Source organism: Barbus barbus, assembly GCF_936440315.1.
Source record: "Barbus barbus genome assembly, chromosome: 22".
Lineage (NCBI taxonomy): Eukaryota > Metazoa > Chordata > Actinopteri > Cypriniformes > Cyprinidae > Barbus > Barbus barbus.
In genome coordinates this window covers 15,050,013-15,068,261 of record NC_136750.1, presented here as the reverse complement: position 1 = coordinate 15,068,261, position 18,249 = coordinate 15,050,013, and the positions used below count along the sequence as shown (strand labels likewise).

The window sequence follows — 18,249 nt, the reverse complement described above, 5'->3', positions numbered from 1 at the left end:
TCTACTTTTTGTTCAGTAGGGAGCATCCCAAAGCCATCCCTCAGTTCATTTCAATCAGCACTATTTAGCCCTTCCCAGTGCTGAAATTGTCGTGGGTCCTTTGTTTTTATTGTTTAAATGCTGAAAATCTGAATGTAAAATTAATATTTAATGCTTATAAATTTAAAAACAATGCTATAGTTAGTCTTTTAGCTCCCTTTTCAGAAACATGTGGTTCACCATCTTTCATGGGTTACAGAATTGGGGAAAGTTGCAGCATGCAAAAAAAAACAAAAACAAGTCAGACTACTTGGTTTATAGGTTTATAGGAGAATGTGGAGTAAATACTTGAGATTTATTTAAGGTAAAGGGTAATGACCTGGTGGTGAGATGCAAAATAAGAGTGTCATTAATATACCGGTACTATTTGATGACAAACTTTTCACATTCTAACTTTACTTATGTATTTATTTAAAAAAAATAATAATAAAAATTGTAAGTTAACTTTGTTTGTGCAAGTTAACATTCCATTCAGCTGTTGTTGTGGTTTCTTAGCAATCAACATATATTTGTGACTGACATGTTGGATGGGTGAGGTGGAGGGGGTTGAAAACCCTAAAGGGTTCTTTTGATTGAACCCTTAAAAAGGGTTCTATATAGAACCTTTTAGGGGTTCCAAATATGTAGCGCCTGATAGAACCTTTTAAGGTTCTATATAGAACCTTTTCTTCTAAGAGTGCAGAACAAAAAAAATGTGGTAACACTTTAGTTTAGAGACCAATTCTCACAATTACCTAGTTGCTTATTAGCATGCATATTGGCATATTGTTTATTGGTACTTACATAAGCACATATTAATGTCTTAGTCTCATTCCCATATTCTAGATCCCTTAATCTTGCCTAATACCCAAATTTAACAACTATCCTACTAACTATTAATAAACAGTAATAAGGAGTTTGTTGTGGCAAAAGTCATAGTTAATAGTTAGTTAATATTGATAATTGGTCCCTAAACTAAAGTGTGTCTGCTTATTAATACAGCACGTTTAAATATAAACAATCCCGAAATACACCATGACTTTTATTTTGAAGTGTTTATGCTTTGCTATTTACAGCTGCTCAATCAAAAAATTCAGAGAATGGCTTTTCTTCAGGGTTTTAGTACCTTTGCATGCGGCTGCTGAAAGGTGACTCTTGAATTGTTGGCCAGGGCAGAGTACCTCAACAGGTTGGTGGGAGTGGCTGGAAATCTGTGTAAACTTCCTGTCTGACTGTGTAGGACAGACGAGAAGCAGATATGCACGGTGTCCTTCAGGGCTTTCAGCTGTGACTCCTGCAACAAATTAAGTGAGACAACACATGAGATTTATGGGCAAATGTTTATCATGCTGTCATCTTATCCTTTTGTCCTCAAAGCATTTATCTGTTGATTGGCTCCATGCGCTCTGTCAAAATTGCAAAATCCCTGACCTAATAAGATAATATAATTCATTCTCAAAGTTAAAATTTTTAAAGATAGCAGAAGAGAAAAACAGTAAAGCTGAACTGGAACTGGACTTACCTTATCCAACGCTGCCTTCTCCAGTTCATCTTTGGCCACTTTGAGTTTATTCTCCAAGTCCATCAGTTGCTGACCCTGCACAAGAGAGGCATTGATGCTCATATCACCTTACCAAACTGACATAAGCCTTAAATTCAAATGGTGTATTTTTATTTAAAGTGGTTTCTAGAAGTCTAGAGATGCTTGTATTTAGCATTTTTATCCAATACATTTGTAATGGCAAATTATATTATCAACAGTTTAAACAAATCGTTTGGATTTACAGGACAATTTGTAAATGATGCACAAAGTATTTTAAGCCTCAAAAGGAGAGGAACATGGTCAATATAAGACATTTACTTATTCAATTACTGGCCCAGAAATAGTCCAGAATCTTAAATGTGACTTTCTTAAATGTTTAATTTTGGACCTAATGTTTCTTTGTTTGAAAAATCTTAAAAAACTAAATTGGCTGTTTATTTCAAGGTTTAAATTAGACTTGAATCCTATATGTTCAATGTGGTCACAGACGTGAATAATGAGCAAACTATTCAAACTAACCACAATTTATTTTGTGCTCGATTTATCTTTAGGTCTTTACATCTGTAGGTTTATTTATATATAATATACTTTGGGTAGCATGAACTCTACTGTGAATGCTTCTATAATTGAGCGTTATGCTTTTCTTTGAGGCAGGACTACATAATGACATCAGTATGTCATTAGTTTAGTTTCATAAATATTGCTATATGCCTGTGATGCTGTTTGTGCAGTCGACAACAGACTCATTGAGATGTGAACAGGTGATAGAGATTGCCCATCTGGGATCATTAGCACACATTATCTGGGAGACGAAAAGTAGAGTGCTTGGATATAAGAGAGAAATGCGGTATTCATATTTTACAGAATTAACTCAAATGTTCACAGAGTTTCTTCAATATATAGTAAGTAGTCATCTAAAATCTAACATGAACAGGTCATGATTTTACATTTTCACAAGTTTGAATGTCCCTGAAATCATAAAAAAAGATGTGCTAAAAAGCCATTTGTTTGTGAATAGCTTTTTAGAAAGAGGTGAGACCTTTAGAAAATACTAAAGCCTTAAGTTTTGAGCAAGAAACAAAATCAATGTAAGACACAATTCTAAAGAAAAATAGCTCTAAGATAGTGTTTTTCTCAGTGACTCAGTGGTTAAGCATGGACTTACACACAAAGTTAATACACAACAAAACAAGTCGTTTAGAAGAGAAAATAAGCTTAGTATGGCTGGATAAACCAGATAAATCTTTAATGTTTCATTTCGTATTACATTATAAATGTTCCGTATTATAATGTGGTTTGTTTTCAATCAATATGACATTACCATAATCACAGTAAATTGTGGAATATCCTATAATTGCTAGTAAGGCAGCTGCCGATAAAAAAAAAAAAAAAAACTGTATTCAAAGTATAATTAAAAGAAAGAACATTGCAATCATTCTGATTGTGTCTTATAACAAGCTATTATGCCATTGCCGTCACAATTTAATCTATTTAATCTTTAATCTATTTGTGATTATTTTCACAGACTTCTTTCAAGCACAACAGAGAAGAGCTACCAAAGCGATGGATCACAAAAGCTGAATCTTAAACAAGAAAGACCTATTTCCACGGGAACTGAAGAGAACTGATGGTGTTCAGGTGATAAAGGACTATACCAAATAAATGCTAATGCCTTACATCAATAAGCTTTGAATAAACAGCAGTGCCACACAACATGTAACAGTCTATGAATAATTTGACATACTGTATACATGTGCATAATTCAGACACTTCACTCCAACACAACAAGACATGATTGTGATAAATGGCAGCAGTTTGAATAAGAAATAATAATAATAATAATACAAAAATCCATTTAATTCTGGCTAGACCTGGGGAAAATACTTTGACAAAGCAATCTTGCTCATTGTCCTTCTCTAGTTTTTTGCCGTGCTAGCCTAAGCCTCTGAATATTCTTCCTTTGCTTCCCATTACCAAACAATGCCTCTTCAAACCGACTCTCACTTAAAAGGCAACTCTAGGTAAAAACTCTGAAAAGAACTTCTTTAATCATGAATATAAAAGGAGGATGGATAATCTTCCTACATCGATTTCAAACAGGGGAGGCAGAAATAGATGTACAGCCCAGATAAAAACACATTAGAGGAAGGTAAGCCCAGATTGGATATTGCTTTTTGAAAAAGTTTGCCTCATAGAGCAGGCGCCTCGACTAACAAAAATAATAGTACATGTTTTTTCTTAAAAATTGACACGACATATTTTGCATTTCGGTTGAAAATGAAAATCGGGTTGACTTCAGTATTTGACGCCAGCTGGATGTTGACTTAAATGTTGGATTTTGGTTACGCAACCTAAAAAGCTGACGTCAGCTGACGTCGGTATTGGACATCAAATTAACATTGACGTTTTGGTCACCCAATGTTGCAACCGAAATTTAACCAAATATGAACGTCTTACGGCGTTGTGTGCCTGCTGGGAATATTCACAATATTAAATTCCTAGCACAATTAAACTAAAGCATGTCACGTGTCCTGACTGACTGACATAGTAAACTGAATTGGAAATATCTTGTTAACAAGACAACACACAATAGTAAGCCAAATGGGACCTTCTTTGAGCTTCAGAACTGTGGTTAAACTGCTCAGGTAAAATCATCTTTTCAAGGAGGCACAAAGGCCGCTGCGCACCATGCAAGGTTACAGTAATGACACAAGCTCTTTGTTTGGTTCTTACCTTAAAAATTAAATCCTTTTTGCCATACCTCAGCTCTTTCAGTTGGGCTTGGATTTTTTTGGACTGCAAAATGAAGATAAGAGAGAATGTGTGTTAGCTTATTAAAATAGTAAAATTGGTTTTAGATTGTGTAGCAGGCGTTTTGTGGATGCGCCGAAGTGTTCCTTTGTGAACACTTGCTGGGCAAAGCTCCAATTCAAAGGAGAGACCTTCACTGAGCAAGAAAATATAAAACTCTTCCCTTCAGTGGACTGCAGGGACCATTCGATGATGCAAACACATTAACACATCAACACCCAGGCATACACACTTGCACAATAACACTCACTCCATGGTATGGTATTGTCTTGGCTTGCTGCCTGTGGATTGCTCCCACAGTTGTAAACATTTACAGACACACAAACATATGCACGCACACACACACACACACATTAACATACACTCCTCTTACTCTATAGCATCAATGTCTTCAGTAATCTCTTAGTAACTGAAGTGTACAGCACCTCCACAAAACTAACGAGACTTCATTCCTCTCTCCCTCTTAGAGAAGCAAAATCACGTTGCCAATACACTTGCGTTTAGTTGTCTACCATGCCAATTTTCTAGCTTGGAATGGAATTTTGAATTAGAATGTTGAGTTTGTAATATCCAATTAGTTGCACTTGAATCTAGCACTAACCTAGAAAATGTGTGTTTAAATATTTACCATTTCAGGTTTCTCTCTCTTTAAAAAAAAAAAAAAAGAAATGAATACATTTATTCTGAAGAATGCAATAAACTGTTTTAAAAGTGACAGCATAGATAGCTATTCATTGATTCAAATAAATTATGTTCTTTCAAACTTCATATACATCAAGGAAACTTAAAAAAAAGATAATATTTTCAACATTTATGCTTCTTGAGCACCAAATCAGCATATTAGAAATATTTCTGAAGGATCATATGACACTGAAGAATGGAGTAATTTTAAACTGTAATAGTATTACTGTTTTTACTGTATTGATCAAATAAATGTAGCCTTGGCAAGCATAAGATCACTTTATTATTTTTCAAAAGATTATTTGGGTATGATTTGCAATAAATTACCATTTCAGTCTCTCTACTCCTAATGTTTGTTTAATTCAGCGTGTTATTTGCAGTGTCTTCAGAATTATTGTAAAATTTCTGAATAATAATAAAAAAAATGTTTCTTCACCAAAGTGTAAGAGAAAACCTTTTCTCAATAATCATTAAACATAATTTTGTAATTATTTGTGCATTCAAACTCAAAAATCTGAGGGTGGCATGTGGATAGGTGTAAATATGCATAATGCTTCTGCTAGGAGCAACATTATTTTGGTCTGAATAGAAATGCTGACGTATTTTCAATACTGCACAACAGTCCACGCAACATACCTCCTCTGCATGTATGTCACAGAGCTTGTTCCCGGAGAGAAGTTTGTTCTTCAGGCTTTTATTCTGCAAGACAAGAAAAGGCAATAAATAGAGATATACTGTACTGACGGCTTTGTAACATCAAGCATGAAACAAGCCCTGACGTCTTGTTCTATCTAGGTAAATACACTCAATTTAATGGTACCCCTGTCCCTGTAGACAAAAGCAATGCTTCAGCTGTTTCCATTGAGCTCATTTTGACAGTTCCCTCACAAGCTTATTGAAGCTCAAGGTGACCCAGGAGTATATGCCTCATTTCTGTAATAACCTGCAGTGGATGTCTTTATGGAAATATATGATGGTAGATTAAGAATCAATACAGAGATGATGGTGGTGCTGAGTTTAATCTAGTGCTTTTCTCCACCTCCTCTTTTTTCTTTCTCTGTTCGTGTCCTTTTGCTTTTATTTTTTCTCTCATTATCTCTCTCTTTCTCTGCCTCAATTTCTCACTTCCTTTGTCTCTTTGTTGCTCTCAGATGCAAATGTACACGTTTTTAGTGGCAATGTCACCCAGTTTCAGACCCACCAGGATTTCGCAGGACTTTTTGCTGATAATTACGGCCCCAAAAAAAGGACTGAATTTCCAGAGGCTTTTCTCTAAAATTGCGATGCTACTTGTGGTATTTTTGGTGTTGTTTTGCAGTGAAAACCCAGCAACAATCATGCAATTATTGTTAGTGACAACAGAAGTACAATTACCTGTAATGATTTTAGTGCATAATAACTGAATATGCAGTATGCATTGAAATATTAAGACAACAATGATGAAATAGCCTGTATATTTGTGTATTCTGTTTTCAGCATAAATAAAAAAAAAAACAGAATGTGTCCACAGAGTGATCATGTTAACAAAACCTTTTCAGTCATTAACAGAAATGAGCAATTAGGTTCTGAGAGTTCTGGTAATAATTTTTAAGAGAGACTAAATTTACATAAGCAATTATTATTTTTATTTTTTAATGCATATCATACATCATCAAAAACTGTATTAGTTACCAACACGTCTCATTGAATACCGTTCAAATGTTTGGGGTGAGTAAGCTTTTGCATTTTTTTATCATTTATTATTAATGTATTTAATTCAGCAAAGGACACATTCAATTGATGAAATGTGAACATTACATTGTTCTAAAAGATTTCTATTTTAAATAAATGCTATTCATTTTAACTTTCTATTCCTGAAAGAAAAAAAAGTATCACAGTTTCCACAAAAACCTTAAGCGGAGCAACTGTTTTCAACATTGATGATAAGAAGAAATATGTCTGGAGCACCAAATCAGCATATTCAAATCATTTCTGAAATAATGGCTTCTGAAAATTTAGCTTTGCCATCACAGGAATAAATCACATTTTAATTGAATGAATAAAGTACACAATATACTGTTTTTTTCCCCCACTTAATTGTTTTATATTTAAATGCCATGGTCAGCATAAGAGACTTCTTTGAAAAACATTAAACATCTTATATAGTGAAGTGAGTGAAGTGTGTGAGTGAGTGAAGTGACATTCAGCCAAGTACGGTGACCCATACTCGGAATTCGTGCTCTGCATTTAACACATCCAACGTGCACACACACACACAGCAGTGAACACACACACACCGTGAACACACACCCGGAGCAGTGGGCAGCCATTTTATGCTACAGCGCCCGGGGATCAGTTGGGGGTTTGGTGCCTTGCTCAAGGGCACCTCAGTCGTGGTATTGAGGGTGGAGAGAGCGCTGGACATTCACTCCCCCCACCTCCCTGCCGGCCCGATACTCGAACCTGCAACCTTTGGATTACAAGTCCAGCTCTCTAACCATTAGGCCACGACTTATATAACCCAAACTTTTGAACAGTAATGTACAGACATACAAACTTACTGACGTTATTGCTACTATCTAATGAAGTCAGTAAATGAGAGTGACCGGAAAACTTAGTCTTAGCATTTCTGTGTGATATTTATGTGAAGATCAAGCGGACATCTTAAATTACATTCTGAAGGGCACTGCAGGAACGGGACACCTTTTATAGTGTTATTCCAAATGAACTTGAGTAAGTGGAGAGGACACAAAGACACAATGTTGGATGCTGAAATTTATTTGTCGCAACAGTCTTAACCGCTAACATGACATTGCTTAATATTTAAGTGGCAGTGATGTCTTTGTATAGAGTGCACACATGCACGACAGAATGAGACAACTTTCAGAAAGTTGATTAGCTAATATTGCACTTTTCCCCTTTAAATTGGTATTTTTTGACAGAAAAATTGCAAAAAATGGGAGAAAATTACACACTACAACAAGTAAAATGGGGTCTGGCTGAATTTGCTTCAATTCATGTGATCGCAAAATCCCAATAGTTCATTGCATCTGTCCAACCAAGTGCCGTTTTCATTGAATTGCACCAAATTATAGAATTCATTCATGTGGGGAGCAAAAATGCATTTCATTCACTTCCGCTAAGTGACATTTGATAGAAAATTTTAAAACAACTAAAAATGGCAAAGCCATTATCTCAGCAGAACACTTGCTTTTCATACCATATGTCCGTCACTTCCGTCATTAAATTAACGCTGAAAATTCAACAGGTCCTTTTCTACTTTTACTGTAATTACAACACCTGCTGTGTAATGAGTCAGAGTGGCCCAGACCAACAAATTGACTGGGGAATATATAATAGCTGGTGGACCACAGAGGTGTTACATTAAAGTGACAGTGTGTGAAAGAGAAAGAAAGGAAGGGACGTTCTGAGAGCAAGTGAAAGAGTGTTTGAGGTAATGAAGCAGAATAGCATTGCAATACGATTCAATGAGGTGGAATTGGCTGAGTATCAAATCCACACACTTGCATATCTACCCCTCTCTGAAGAAGAACGAGTGCTCAAGTCTGTAAGAAAAATGGCAGCTGTCATTAAAAGTGACATGTGGCTGCCCTGCTACAGACTGCAATGACACAAGGATCCACCCAAGCAGATAGGGCACACTTCAAACAACAACCATGAAAAAACTCACATAGCCTTAAAGGGATGGTTCACCCAAAGATTAGACTTCTGTCATCATTTATTCAGCCTCATGTTGTTCCAAACTTGTATGACATATGGAACATAAAAGTTTTTTTTAGTCTATACAATGAAAGCCAGTAGTGTCCAGTTGTTATCATATTGGTTTGGATCGGCATAAGGGTGAGTAAATGATGACAGAATTTCCATTTTTGGGTGAACTATCAGTTTAAATCTTGCAGTCCCTTTTCATTGCCAATTTAGTAAAACTATAAAGCTAAATTGAGTGATAAGCAAAATTCACCACGGTAAGTGATACAACCAGTACTTTAACAAATTAAATAGTTATTATGCTGTCATCATCTACGGCTTGACTTCAGTTGAACTAAGGGACACAGTTTCCATTTTATGTTCAATTAAAGGCCATTCCACTGTAGACTTTACCTTGAGTAACACTGCATATCGCAGTAGTTAGAATATAAATCTCTATTGAGAAAAAAATACCATGCCATTTTTATATTTTCTCCATTAATTTACGGCCAGCCGCTGGCATAAAGAAACTGCTGTGGTTGGTGATTGTTCTCTTCTTTGATGAATGAAAGCATTTAACATTGTTTTACTTTATTTCACATTTAATCTCACATATCCTGTAAATGCTACTATTAAAAATTAAGAAAGTATATTTCTTTGATGTTCTGAGGAATTATTGCATGTATCCAGAATTAATACATTAATAATACTTCCTAAAAAAAAGTGTTCAGTACCTCTTGCTGAAGGTCTTTGATGATTTTGGTCTTCTTTTCCATCTCCATCTTTAAGAACTTTATCTGTGTGGAAAAGGGGGGAAATTTTGCATATTAAAGCCCCAGCAGCATTTTGTACATGACAAAGCATCATAAATTGTGCATGATGATCTAATTTAAGGAAGAATGACGTATGCGGTTAAATATACACTACTGCTCAAAAATTTGGGGATTGGCAAAATTGTATAAAACAATAAAACAGTAACATTTGTGTAATATTATTTCAAATTAAAATAACTGTTTTCTATCTAAATAATTGTTTTTACTGTTTTAATCTATTCAACAAAGCTCAAAAGAAGGAAAGAATTAATTTAATGTATCCTTGATGAATAAAAGTATTAATTGCTTAAAAAAACCTTACTGACCCCAAACCTTTGCACAGTAATGTACAGAAATATAACTGCACTGTTATCTTTGTAATTGTGTTCATTAGATTATTCTGAGCTGTATATACCTTTTTATTCATTGTATTTATTATTTGTTTAACAGGCTTGATTTGGGGGTTTACAGATTACAATATTAAAGAAAGAATGTACTTGAATAGCAAGGGGAGATCAGATTTTACTGTACATTTGCTGTGTATGACCGCAATGTAAATTCATGAAACCTCAATCATGTTTACCCCTGGTGAACTGAACTCAAATGAAAAGAGAACTATATAAAAATATTTCAACATGAGCCTATATGGAATACAAATGTGAAAGCGAAGGTTTCCCAAAACAATCCAGAGCGTGGTACAAACAACCAAAAAGTATAAGAAGTGTTTACAGCCCTGAGGGTGAACCGCGGCTCCAATCAAATAGAACGTTCCACTATCGCTCCTTATTCCTTATTCACCCAGCTCAGCCCTGAATGTCAAACTCTCTCAACTCTCATTCTCTTTCTCCTGCCTGCAGCCATGACAGACACTGTGGAACAATAACAACACATCTAAATACTGAGGTCGAGCAGCTGTGTGCGGTTCCAGACAATACGGCAGCAGCGTACCTGCGGGTGTATTCATTCCGATTAGCACTTTAATTGAATTCAGTCCACAAGCTCACGTATTGATATACTGCAGTCAATGCATAGATATTTTTTGCAATCTTGGTTTTTTGGATTACAAATAGAATGATGTCTTGTTTCTCATTTCCTTGTTTCACGTGGCTTTGTCTGTGAATCATATGAAATCTGAGTATAAATTTAGGGAATGTCTTGACTAAGCATGTTTTGATTTGTCAAATAAGTCAAAGGTTTTATATCAGATCCAGGTTCATGATTCATTTCATTTGAGTTTCTAAATTAATCTTAAATAAGACTTCACCCATAAATTAAAATTCAGTAACACTTTAGTATAGGGACCAATTCTCACTATTAACTAGTTTCTTATTAGCATGCCTATTATTAACATATTGGCTGTTTATTAATACTTATAAAGCACACATTCTGCACGACCATATTCTACATCCCGACCCATTATCTAAACCTAACAACTACCTTACTAACTATTTGTAAACATGAAATTAGAAGTTTATTGAGGCAAAGGTCATAGTTAATGGTTTGTTAATGTCGAGAATTGGACCTTAAAATAAAGTGTGACCATAAATTCTGTTTTAATTTAATTTATTCAATCTCATGCCTTTGCAAACCTGTATAACTTTCTTTCTTCTGTGGAACACAAAATAAGGTATTTTGAAAAATGTTGGTAACCAAACAGTTTCAGTTACCATTGACTTTTACTGTATTGACAAAATATCTCTATTTCTGATTGTCTTCATTTTTTGGGTGATATATTCATTGAAGGAGCTATTTATAAGATATGTTAAAGAATAGGGGTCCAAAACAGCACTGCACCAGTCATTGTATGGACCAAAAAACACTAACACATTTTTCAAAATATCTTATTTCATGTTTTGAAGCCTCATGTCATTGACTTTCTTCTGCAAAACATGAAAGAATAAATAATGAAAGATTTTTCATTTTAAGAAACTAAAACTCTCTCTCATGCATGAGTTTTGAATATGCAGTTTTAATAAGCTGATATGGACTTTATTTCTCTTACCAAAACAGTTTGGTCTCAGGATAATGCTAACGGGTCAACATAATAGCTAGATAATGTAAAGGTTGTCATAAAAAGACACTTACAGGCAAACAAAAGGTCATAGCTCGTTGGGCCATTTCAACAGCAGTGTACAATGTTAACATTCCCCGGATTGAACGGCCACATTGTTGCAGCAGGTGAATATATCTGGGGTTGTGAATCGGCTTTGCTATCTGTAATTGGTGTCAATTGGTGGTGAACTGTTCATAGAATGGAAAGAATGGCCAGAGCTGGTGAAATGCTAATTCTCAGCGATTCATTCTTATTCCAAACACGAGCCCTCTATCCCCCGCAGTACTGCACGCAGCCACACACAGAGATGAAACAAGAAAAGTTGCATGCAGATAATTGTGTATCTCCTCCAGAGTCAGCAAGGTGCTTCCTACAGTTTTCCATAATTACTGTAACATAACTCTTCCAGACCCAAAGGTAAATGCCTAAAATAGAAGAGACTCTTTCTGGCCCCTCCTTATCAATGCAGTGACACAGGATCCCAGTGTTTTCCTGGTAATTAGTTTAGACAGGTGTACGTAAAGAGGGTGCAGTGGTGACACAGCAGAATGAATGAAACATTCAAAATTAAGAAGGCATGATATTTAGTTAAATTGTGCTTCAATGCAGCAATAACAAACCCAGATGACCCTCTTTCTGTACTGACCTATAGTTTCAAAAAAAGCTTTTTTTGGCTAATTTGTCTAAAACAAAGGCTAATTTGTCTAATTTGGCTAAAACTTTTGTTACTCTTTAATTTCTTTTTCCTCATTTTAAGGGTGCTGAAATATTAATTTGCCAGTATTTGTCTGGTCAAGAACGTGTAATTTTTAGCTTTCTCTTTAAAATAAATGTATACTTTGAACTTGTTTAAAAGTACATTTTTTAAACTTTCAATTCTATTTTCAATTAACTTTTGAACAATTTGTGTGTTTTAAAATAGGGCAGAGAAGCATCCTCTTCTTTGAAGATTTTTGTAAGCATTCAAAAGAGCCCCTACACTTAAAAAAAAATAATGCTTCTTTAAAGGCAATGATGGTTCTAAGACATTTAACCTTCATGGAACCTTTCCATTCTACAAAGGATTTTGGTGGAAAAAGATTCTTTAGATTTTTAAAAAGGTCCTTTAAAGTACTATTTGCTGAATGGTTCTTTGGGGAAGCTAAAGTGGTTCTTCTATGGCATCACTGTGAAAACCCCCAGTTGAACCTTTATTTTGAAGAGTGTAACCGAAGAATCACCCATGGACAAATAAAACCAATGATTTTGTGAATAAACAAGTGAGTGGCAAAATGCTATTGGCCATTATCATTAGCATTTTGAGACAGCCCCCAAAGACCAAGCTTATGTGGTTAGTAGTTTGACTGGACTGTACTTATACAGTTTAACACATCAGTGTAAAGGGTCTCACGGTGGCCTGCTGTTTCTCTGCACGTTCAGCTGCATCATCCAGTTGTTTCTGCAGAGCTGCCTGGAGGGACTTCATCTCATCCCTGTGAATGAGAGAGAGAGAGAAACTAATGGAAAACAGTGAATAAGAGTGCACAGGGGAATAGCGATCACAAAGACCACTCCAAGGGTTTACTTTTATCTTGCATGTCTGATATTCACATTCTAAAACACATACAATGCAATCTCTGAACATGAAGACACACAAAAATTCATCAACCAAAACCGATGTCTATAAATAAAAGCCCATGACAAATATGTAAATTAATACACCCTATCATATTATGCAGGGTTTGCCCACACACTGTACACTAGCTGTTTTGTTCTTTAGAATGAGAACTGATTGAAGACTAAAATCTAATCAGCTGCACTGCGTTGTTTAAAACTAAAATTTACTACATTTTCTAATAAGACAGTTCACTATAATCTTGGAGTTGTTGCCCACTAAAGGCTCAAAAGGAAAAGAAACAAACACAAATTGAATTTGGTCATTCAAACATTCTTGAAATAAACAGTCTAATTAAATAAATAATTGGAGATAAATAAGCAAGGATGAAGGGGCAAGCTTATTATAAACCAACATTTTGTCCCTATGGTGAAAACTCACCAAACTTTGCATGCATGCGGGGTCCTGGCTAATTGCATTCTCTGTAATTTTAGGATGGATGGGATGTATGGTTGCCTAGCAACTAGTGGATAAATTTGCAATATTCATAACATCAGCCCCACTACGCTGTTTGAGCTCAAGACTTAATATTTCACATGAGAGTCATTCACCTTATAGGAAACAAATGTGCCTCAAGGACCACCAAGTTCCACAATTAAGATATTTTTCAGTATTTGACATTTCAGGCAAAACCAGAGGCTAAATCCTTCTTGAACGGCTTATTCAATTGATCAAATGAGATTTCTGACATGCCATCTTTCGAAATGGTTTTTATATGTTTACAAAATTTTATAAGATTGGAGTTGATGGATCTAGAAATCAAAATGTAAGCTTGTCACAAAAGGCCACTGCATCTTAGCCACAAGGGGTGTACTCATGAGGACCCTTGGAACCATAAAATGACAAAAAGGACAGCCTAAATAGATTTAACAGACACAGACATGTGAAGGTCACACAACTGCAAGCCCATATCAAGTGCACCATTTAGGTCAAGGCCTTTACTCTTTCATCTACTTTATGATGTCTTTTTATGCCCACTGGATTCTATTAATTGCTGCTTGCAGCCTCATTTTAAAGTTTATTTTTAGTTTAATGAGACATAAGAGCCATACTTATTCTTGCTTGTTAAATGACTCATTTATATCAGCATGTGAATTATAAAAGAAATATTCTGATATAAAGTGGGACCCAGATGTCTGAGACTGCCAGTGCTTTACATGATTATGACAACAATTTGAATGAAAAGCAGAATTTAAAAGTTTTTTTCTGTATTTAACCCCTTTTGCTAGAAATAGTGAAGAATCTGAAATCAAGATGTTCAACCCAGGCCCATGGCACAATTTCTGCAAAATGATTATTTTAGTTCTTGCATGTTTCGCAGCACACTTAAAAGTGAAATTTCCCATTAGTGGTACTAAAAATGTGTTTGGTTTTATCTAAAACACACAAATGTAAATCTAGCAATATTTATTATGCCGGCTGAAGCAACAATGTCAGTTTTAGCTTCCTTCTATGAGTCTTTGAAACTCAAGTCATGGCACTCGATGAAAGAGCTCAAAGTACTCATGAGCAAGTTTTCAGCATCACAAATGCTGTGCTGTACCAGGTGAGCTAATGAGCAAGTTTACTACATCCAAAAAGCCATACATATGGAGCTGGTCATATCATGCAAATGCCTTAATTTACAAATCTTGCACTATGTTAAAAGAAAGTGTTTTGGGGTCACAAGTATTGTGCAAGTAACTGCTGGAAAATAAGACCCAATCAAATTTGAACCCCTTCAATAAGGGTGTCTCGAGAAATTAAAGTTGCATGTACGCGCGTCTGTGCATCTCCCTTTACAATGAGTTAGTTTACTTCAAAAACAGTGATTTAATTCTCTTGTTGCTGGAAAATGTAATGTAGCGATTCAGTATTTAAACTGTTATTAATAAAAGTCACGGGGCAGCGTCTTTGCTTCTGGATTTGTGACCTGCATGATCTCCGATATGTGTGTGTGTGTGTGTGTCAGTAAGCAGCACATTAATAGAATGGTAAGGCTTTAAAGCAGTACACACCAAGCCGACTTCAAAGAACTAGCGGCGCCAAAAACCGACGGTGTTGTCACCTCGCGTCAGCAGTGTCGGACAAAAAAGCTGCACGTGAACACACCGCATAGACTTCAGCCGACTGCAAACTGAACACGTGCACTCTGCGCCTCCATGAGAGGAGTTAGCTGTCTATATCAGCAGTCAATAGTAAATATTTGTTATTCAAACGGAGAAACCGAAACAAAGATATACGAGATAAACGCAGATATACAAAATGCAAAGGAAGCAGTGCTTGCTTACCATTTTGAATATCAGTAACTTTGATAACTTTGATTATTTTAAGCAGCTCATGCTATACTGTGCAAACAAAGTAGCCCGACGAACGCTCCCCAATGGCTCGATGTTGGCAATAGGGTCTGGCTGCAGACTTGAACTTGCACTCTCAGTACTTGCATTCTCAGACTTGCACTCTCAGACACTTGCGCTTCCGCGAGTTACGTCACTTGCAGTCTTTTTTCTTTTTTATTTAGTTCTATTTATTGATTATTTTTTTGTTTTAATCTCTCAACATTTTACAACAGTAGCCAGGTGGTGAAGACAAGAAAAAAGAAACTAAATTACAATATCACTTGCAATCGCCGCTTGCGCTTTCCGCTGCCTGCGACGTCACTTGCATCCGACACAAATCGTGTGCATTGCCAATGGAGACAAGACGATGTGGTGGTTAAACGATTAAAACTAATTTAGTACAATAACGGACAGGGTCCTGCAAGTCATCTGTAGGAGAAAAAGACAAGACCTGCAAATCCGTGGCTTGAACTGCAGAATATGAACGCAATGTGTAAAGTTTCTCGTTAAGCGTTTTCCTCCCGTGGAAAACCATAAACACTTAATATGGCTTAATGTATTAAGATACATTAAGTGCAATTAAAAGATAAAATTCGATGTATAGTTATTATTAAATGTACAACAAGGCAAGCAGACAGCCATGAACACAATACGCAAACTGTTTGTCCTCCCATACAGCAAAATGCATAATGTGGCATAATTGTCTAAATTTAATATAATAATAATAAGGGACTTAAGGGTATTCTATAGTCTTTGACTAAGATGATAAAGACAATTCATTAGCCTATAAATCTTGACACAAAGATACAGACCAGCAGATATACTGTGCATTATGAAATGCATTAAGTGATATTAAAAGTATGCAATGCGCTAAAATGCATTAAAACTAATTTAGTACAATAATGAACAGGGTCCTGCAAGTCATCTGTAGGAGAAAAAGACAATACCTGCAAATCCGTGGCTACAGAACTGCAGAATGCGCAATGCACAAAGTTTCTCGTTAAACGTTTTCCTCCCGTAGAAAATCATTTAAAATAAAACACATAATAGGAACACTCTGCATGCTTGAACCCCTAATAATAATAATAATAATAATAATAAAAATCCTAACAAATACAATAGGGTTTCAGCACTGCGTGCTTGAACCCCTGAAAAGAGCTGTAGACCGATTATTTGGAAAAAAGCTTAATGTGAAACTTTGCATGTTGCGTTTATTCTGGGCTCACCTGCCTGTACATTTTAATTATGATGAGGAGCATATTGAGTTTCCTCTTTATCATCTTAGTCCATTCACAAGCCACATTATCCCACGTTTTGCGGTATGGGAGGAAAATAAGCGCAAGTGTCTGAGAGTGCAAGTCTGAGAGTGTAAGTCTGAGAGTGCAAGTCTGAGAGTGTAAGTCTGAGAGTGCAAGTCTGAGAGTGCAAGTATTGAGAGTGCAAGTGGAAGTCTGCAGCGAGACCCTTCTCACGTTGGCCGATCGTCAGCTTGGTGTGTGACAGGCTTAATGCACACCAGTATATATGTGTGTATTGTAGGAGCTAGATGACATATGATGACGTGTAACATTATAGTAGTGGTGTCCCATTTGTAAGAGGAATATTTTCACCCCTACCCCTTGACACTCTGTTTCAAGAGGGGTAGGTGAAGGGGCATAAAATATAACTGAGCTCAAGTCTTTGTTAATAACCTGCCCTTGTATTTACCATTTGTGTGAAGAATAAACATTGTCATTTTACTCTTCATTTCAGCTGGACACTGCAGTTAATTGTATGCATAGGCATGTTTTTTTTATGCTGGAAATATTTCTTATTCATTAAAAATCCTAAAACTTTGTTTATTTGCACATTTATATTAGATTTTGAATCCCAGATTTTCAGTGTGATCTCAGATTTTTTTGACTCTTTCCATCTATTCTGCACTAAGTCCGGAGAAACATTACCGTGTGCCAACTTGCAGGTGAAATACAGCATCCATTGTCATTCTCCTGACTTGTGTAATCACAAATGTCCATGGGATGGTCTGCCCATTTCTTTTTCTACCAGGTGCTTATATTGTCATTTTAATCAAGAGAGTGAAGGTCAGAAACTTCAGCACATCTGCCTTGAATTTCAATATCTGTCTGCTGTTGATTGGGGTTGAAAATATAAGCCGTTACGTACACATGACACTGGGGCAAATTGAATTCTGTCACTAACTCTCCGCAGCCAACATGGTTGAACCCTGATGGATCCAATCTGTTGCCATGATGCCACCACGAGTCTTCCTGAGTGCACTGTAGTTTTATATCACTGAAAACCCATGACAATTTAATCTGATTTAAACTGAGACGGTCATAAAAGCTGTGTTAAAGAACCCTGTTGCTCTTGAAACTGGGAAATAACAGTCACGGAGAGAGCCTTAGATATATACGACAAATGGCAGAGCATCTGTCTACAGCCGTACGCATGTAAACAGTTGCTAACAGTCTCTAATTACTGATGTTGGCGTGTGAGAATAAGTAATTCATTAAAGAGTCTCTCAGAGCACTGTTTCCTTCACAGTTCATTTCATCTAAAGTTGACTGAAAAACCACATGGGCTGAGATACTTGTCGCCAAACTTTTTAAAAATGAAAATGCATTATATTAGAGTTTTTTTTATTATTATTATTTTCTGGTGCTGCTCATTTG

At 35.9% G+C, this 18,249-nt stretch overlaps 1 protein-coding gene across 1 annotated transcript in view; it reads right to left on the bottom strand.

Annotated features, from left to right (window-relative positions):
• Window positions 1–18,249, bottom strand: part of LOC306888659 (leucine zipper protein 2) — a gene marked incomplete at its 3' end in the record, with an annotated part of 133,558 nt that overhangs the window by 14,563 nt on the left and 100,746 nt on the right. The window contains exons 4-9 of the mRNA XM_079447089.1: window positions 12,996–13,077; window positions 9,475–9,537; window positions 5,690–5,752; window positions 4,295–4,357; window positions 1,541–1,615; window positions 1,145–1,312 (exon numbers count right to left, since the gene is read on the bottom strand). Coding sequence (XP_079303215.1) covers window positions 1,145–1,312; window positions 1,541–1,615; window positions 4,295–4,357; window positions 5,690–5,752; window positions 9,475–9,537; window positions 12,996–13,077 — 514 coding nt within the window. The remainder of the gene's footprint in view (window positions 1–1,144; window positions 1,313–1,540; window positions 1,616–4,294; window positions 4,358–5,689; window positions 5,753–9,474; window positions 9,538–12,995; window positions 13,078–18,249) is intronic.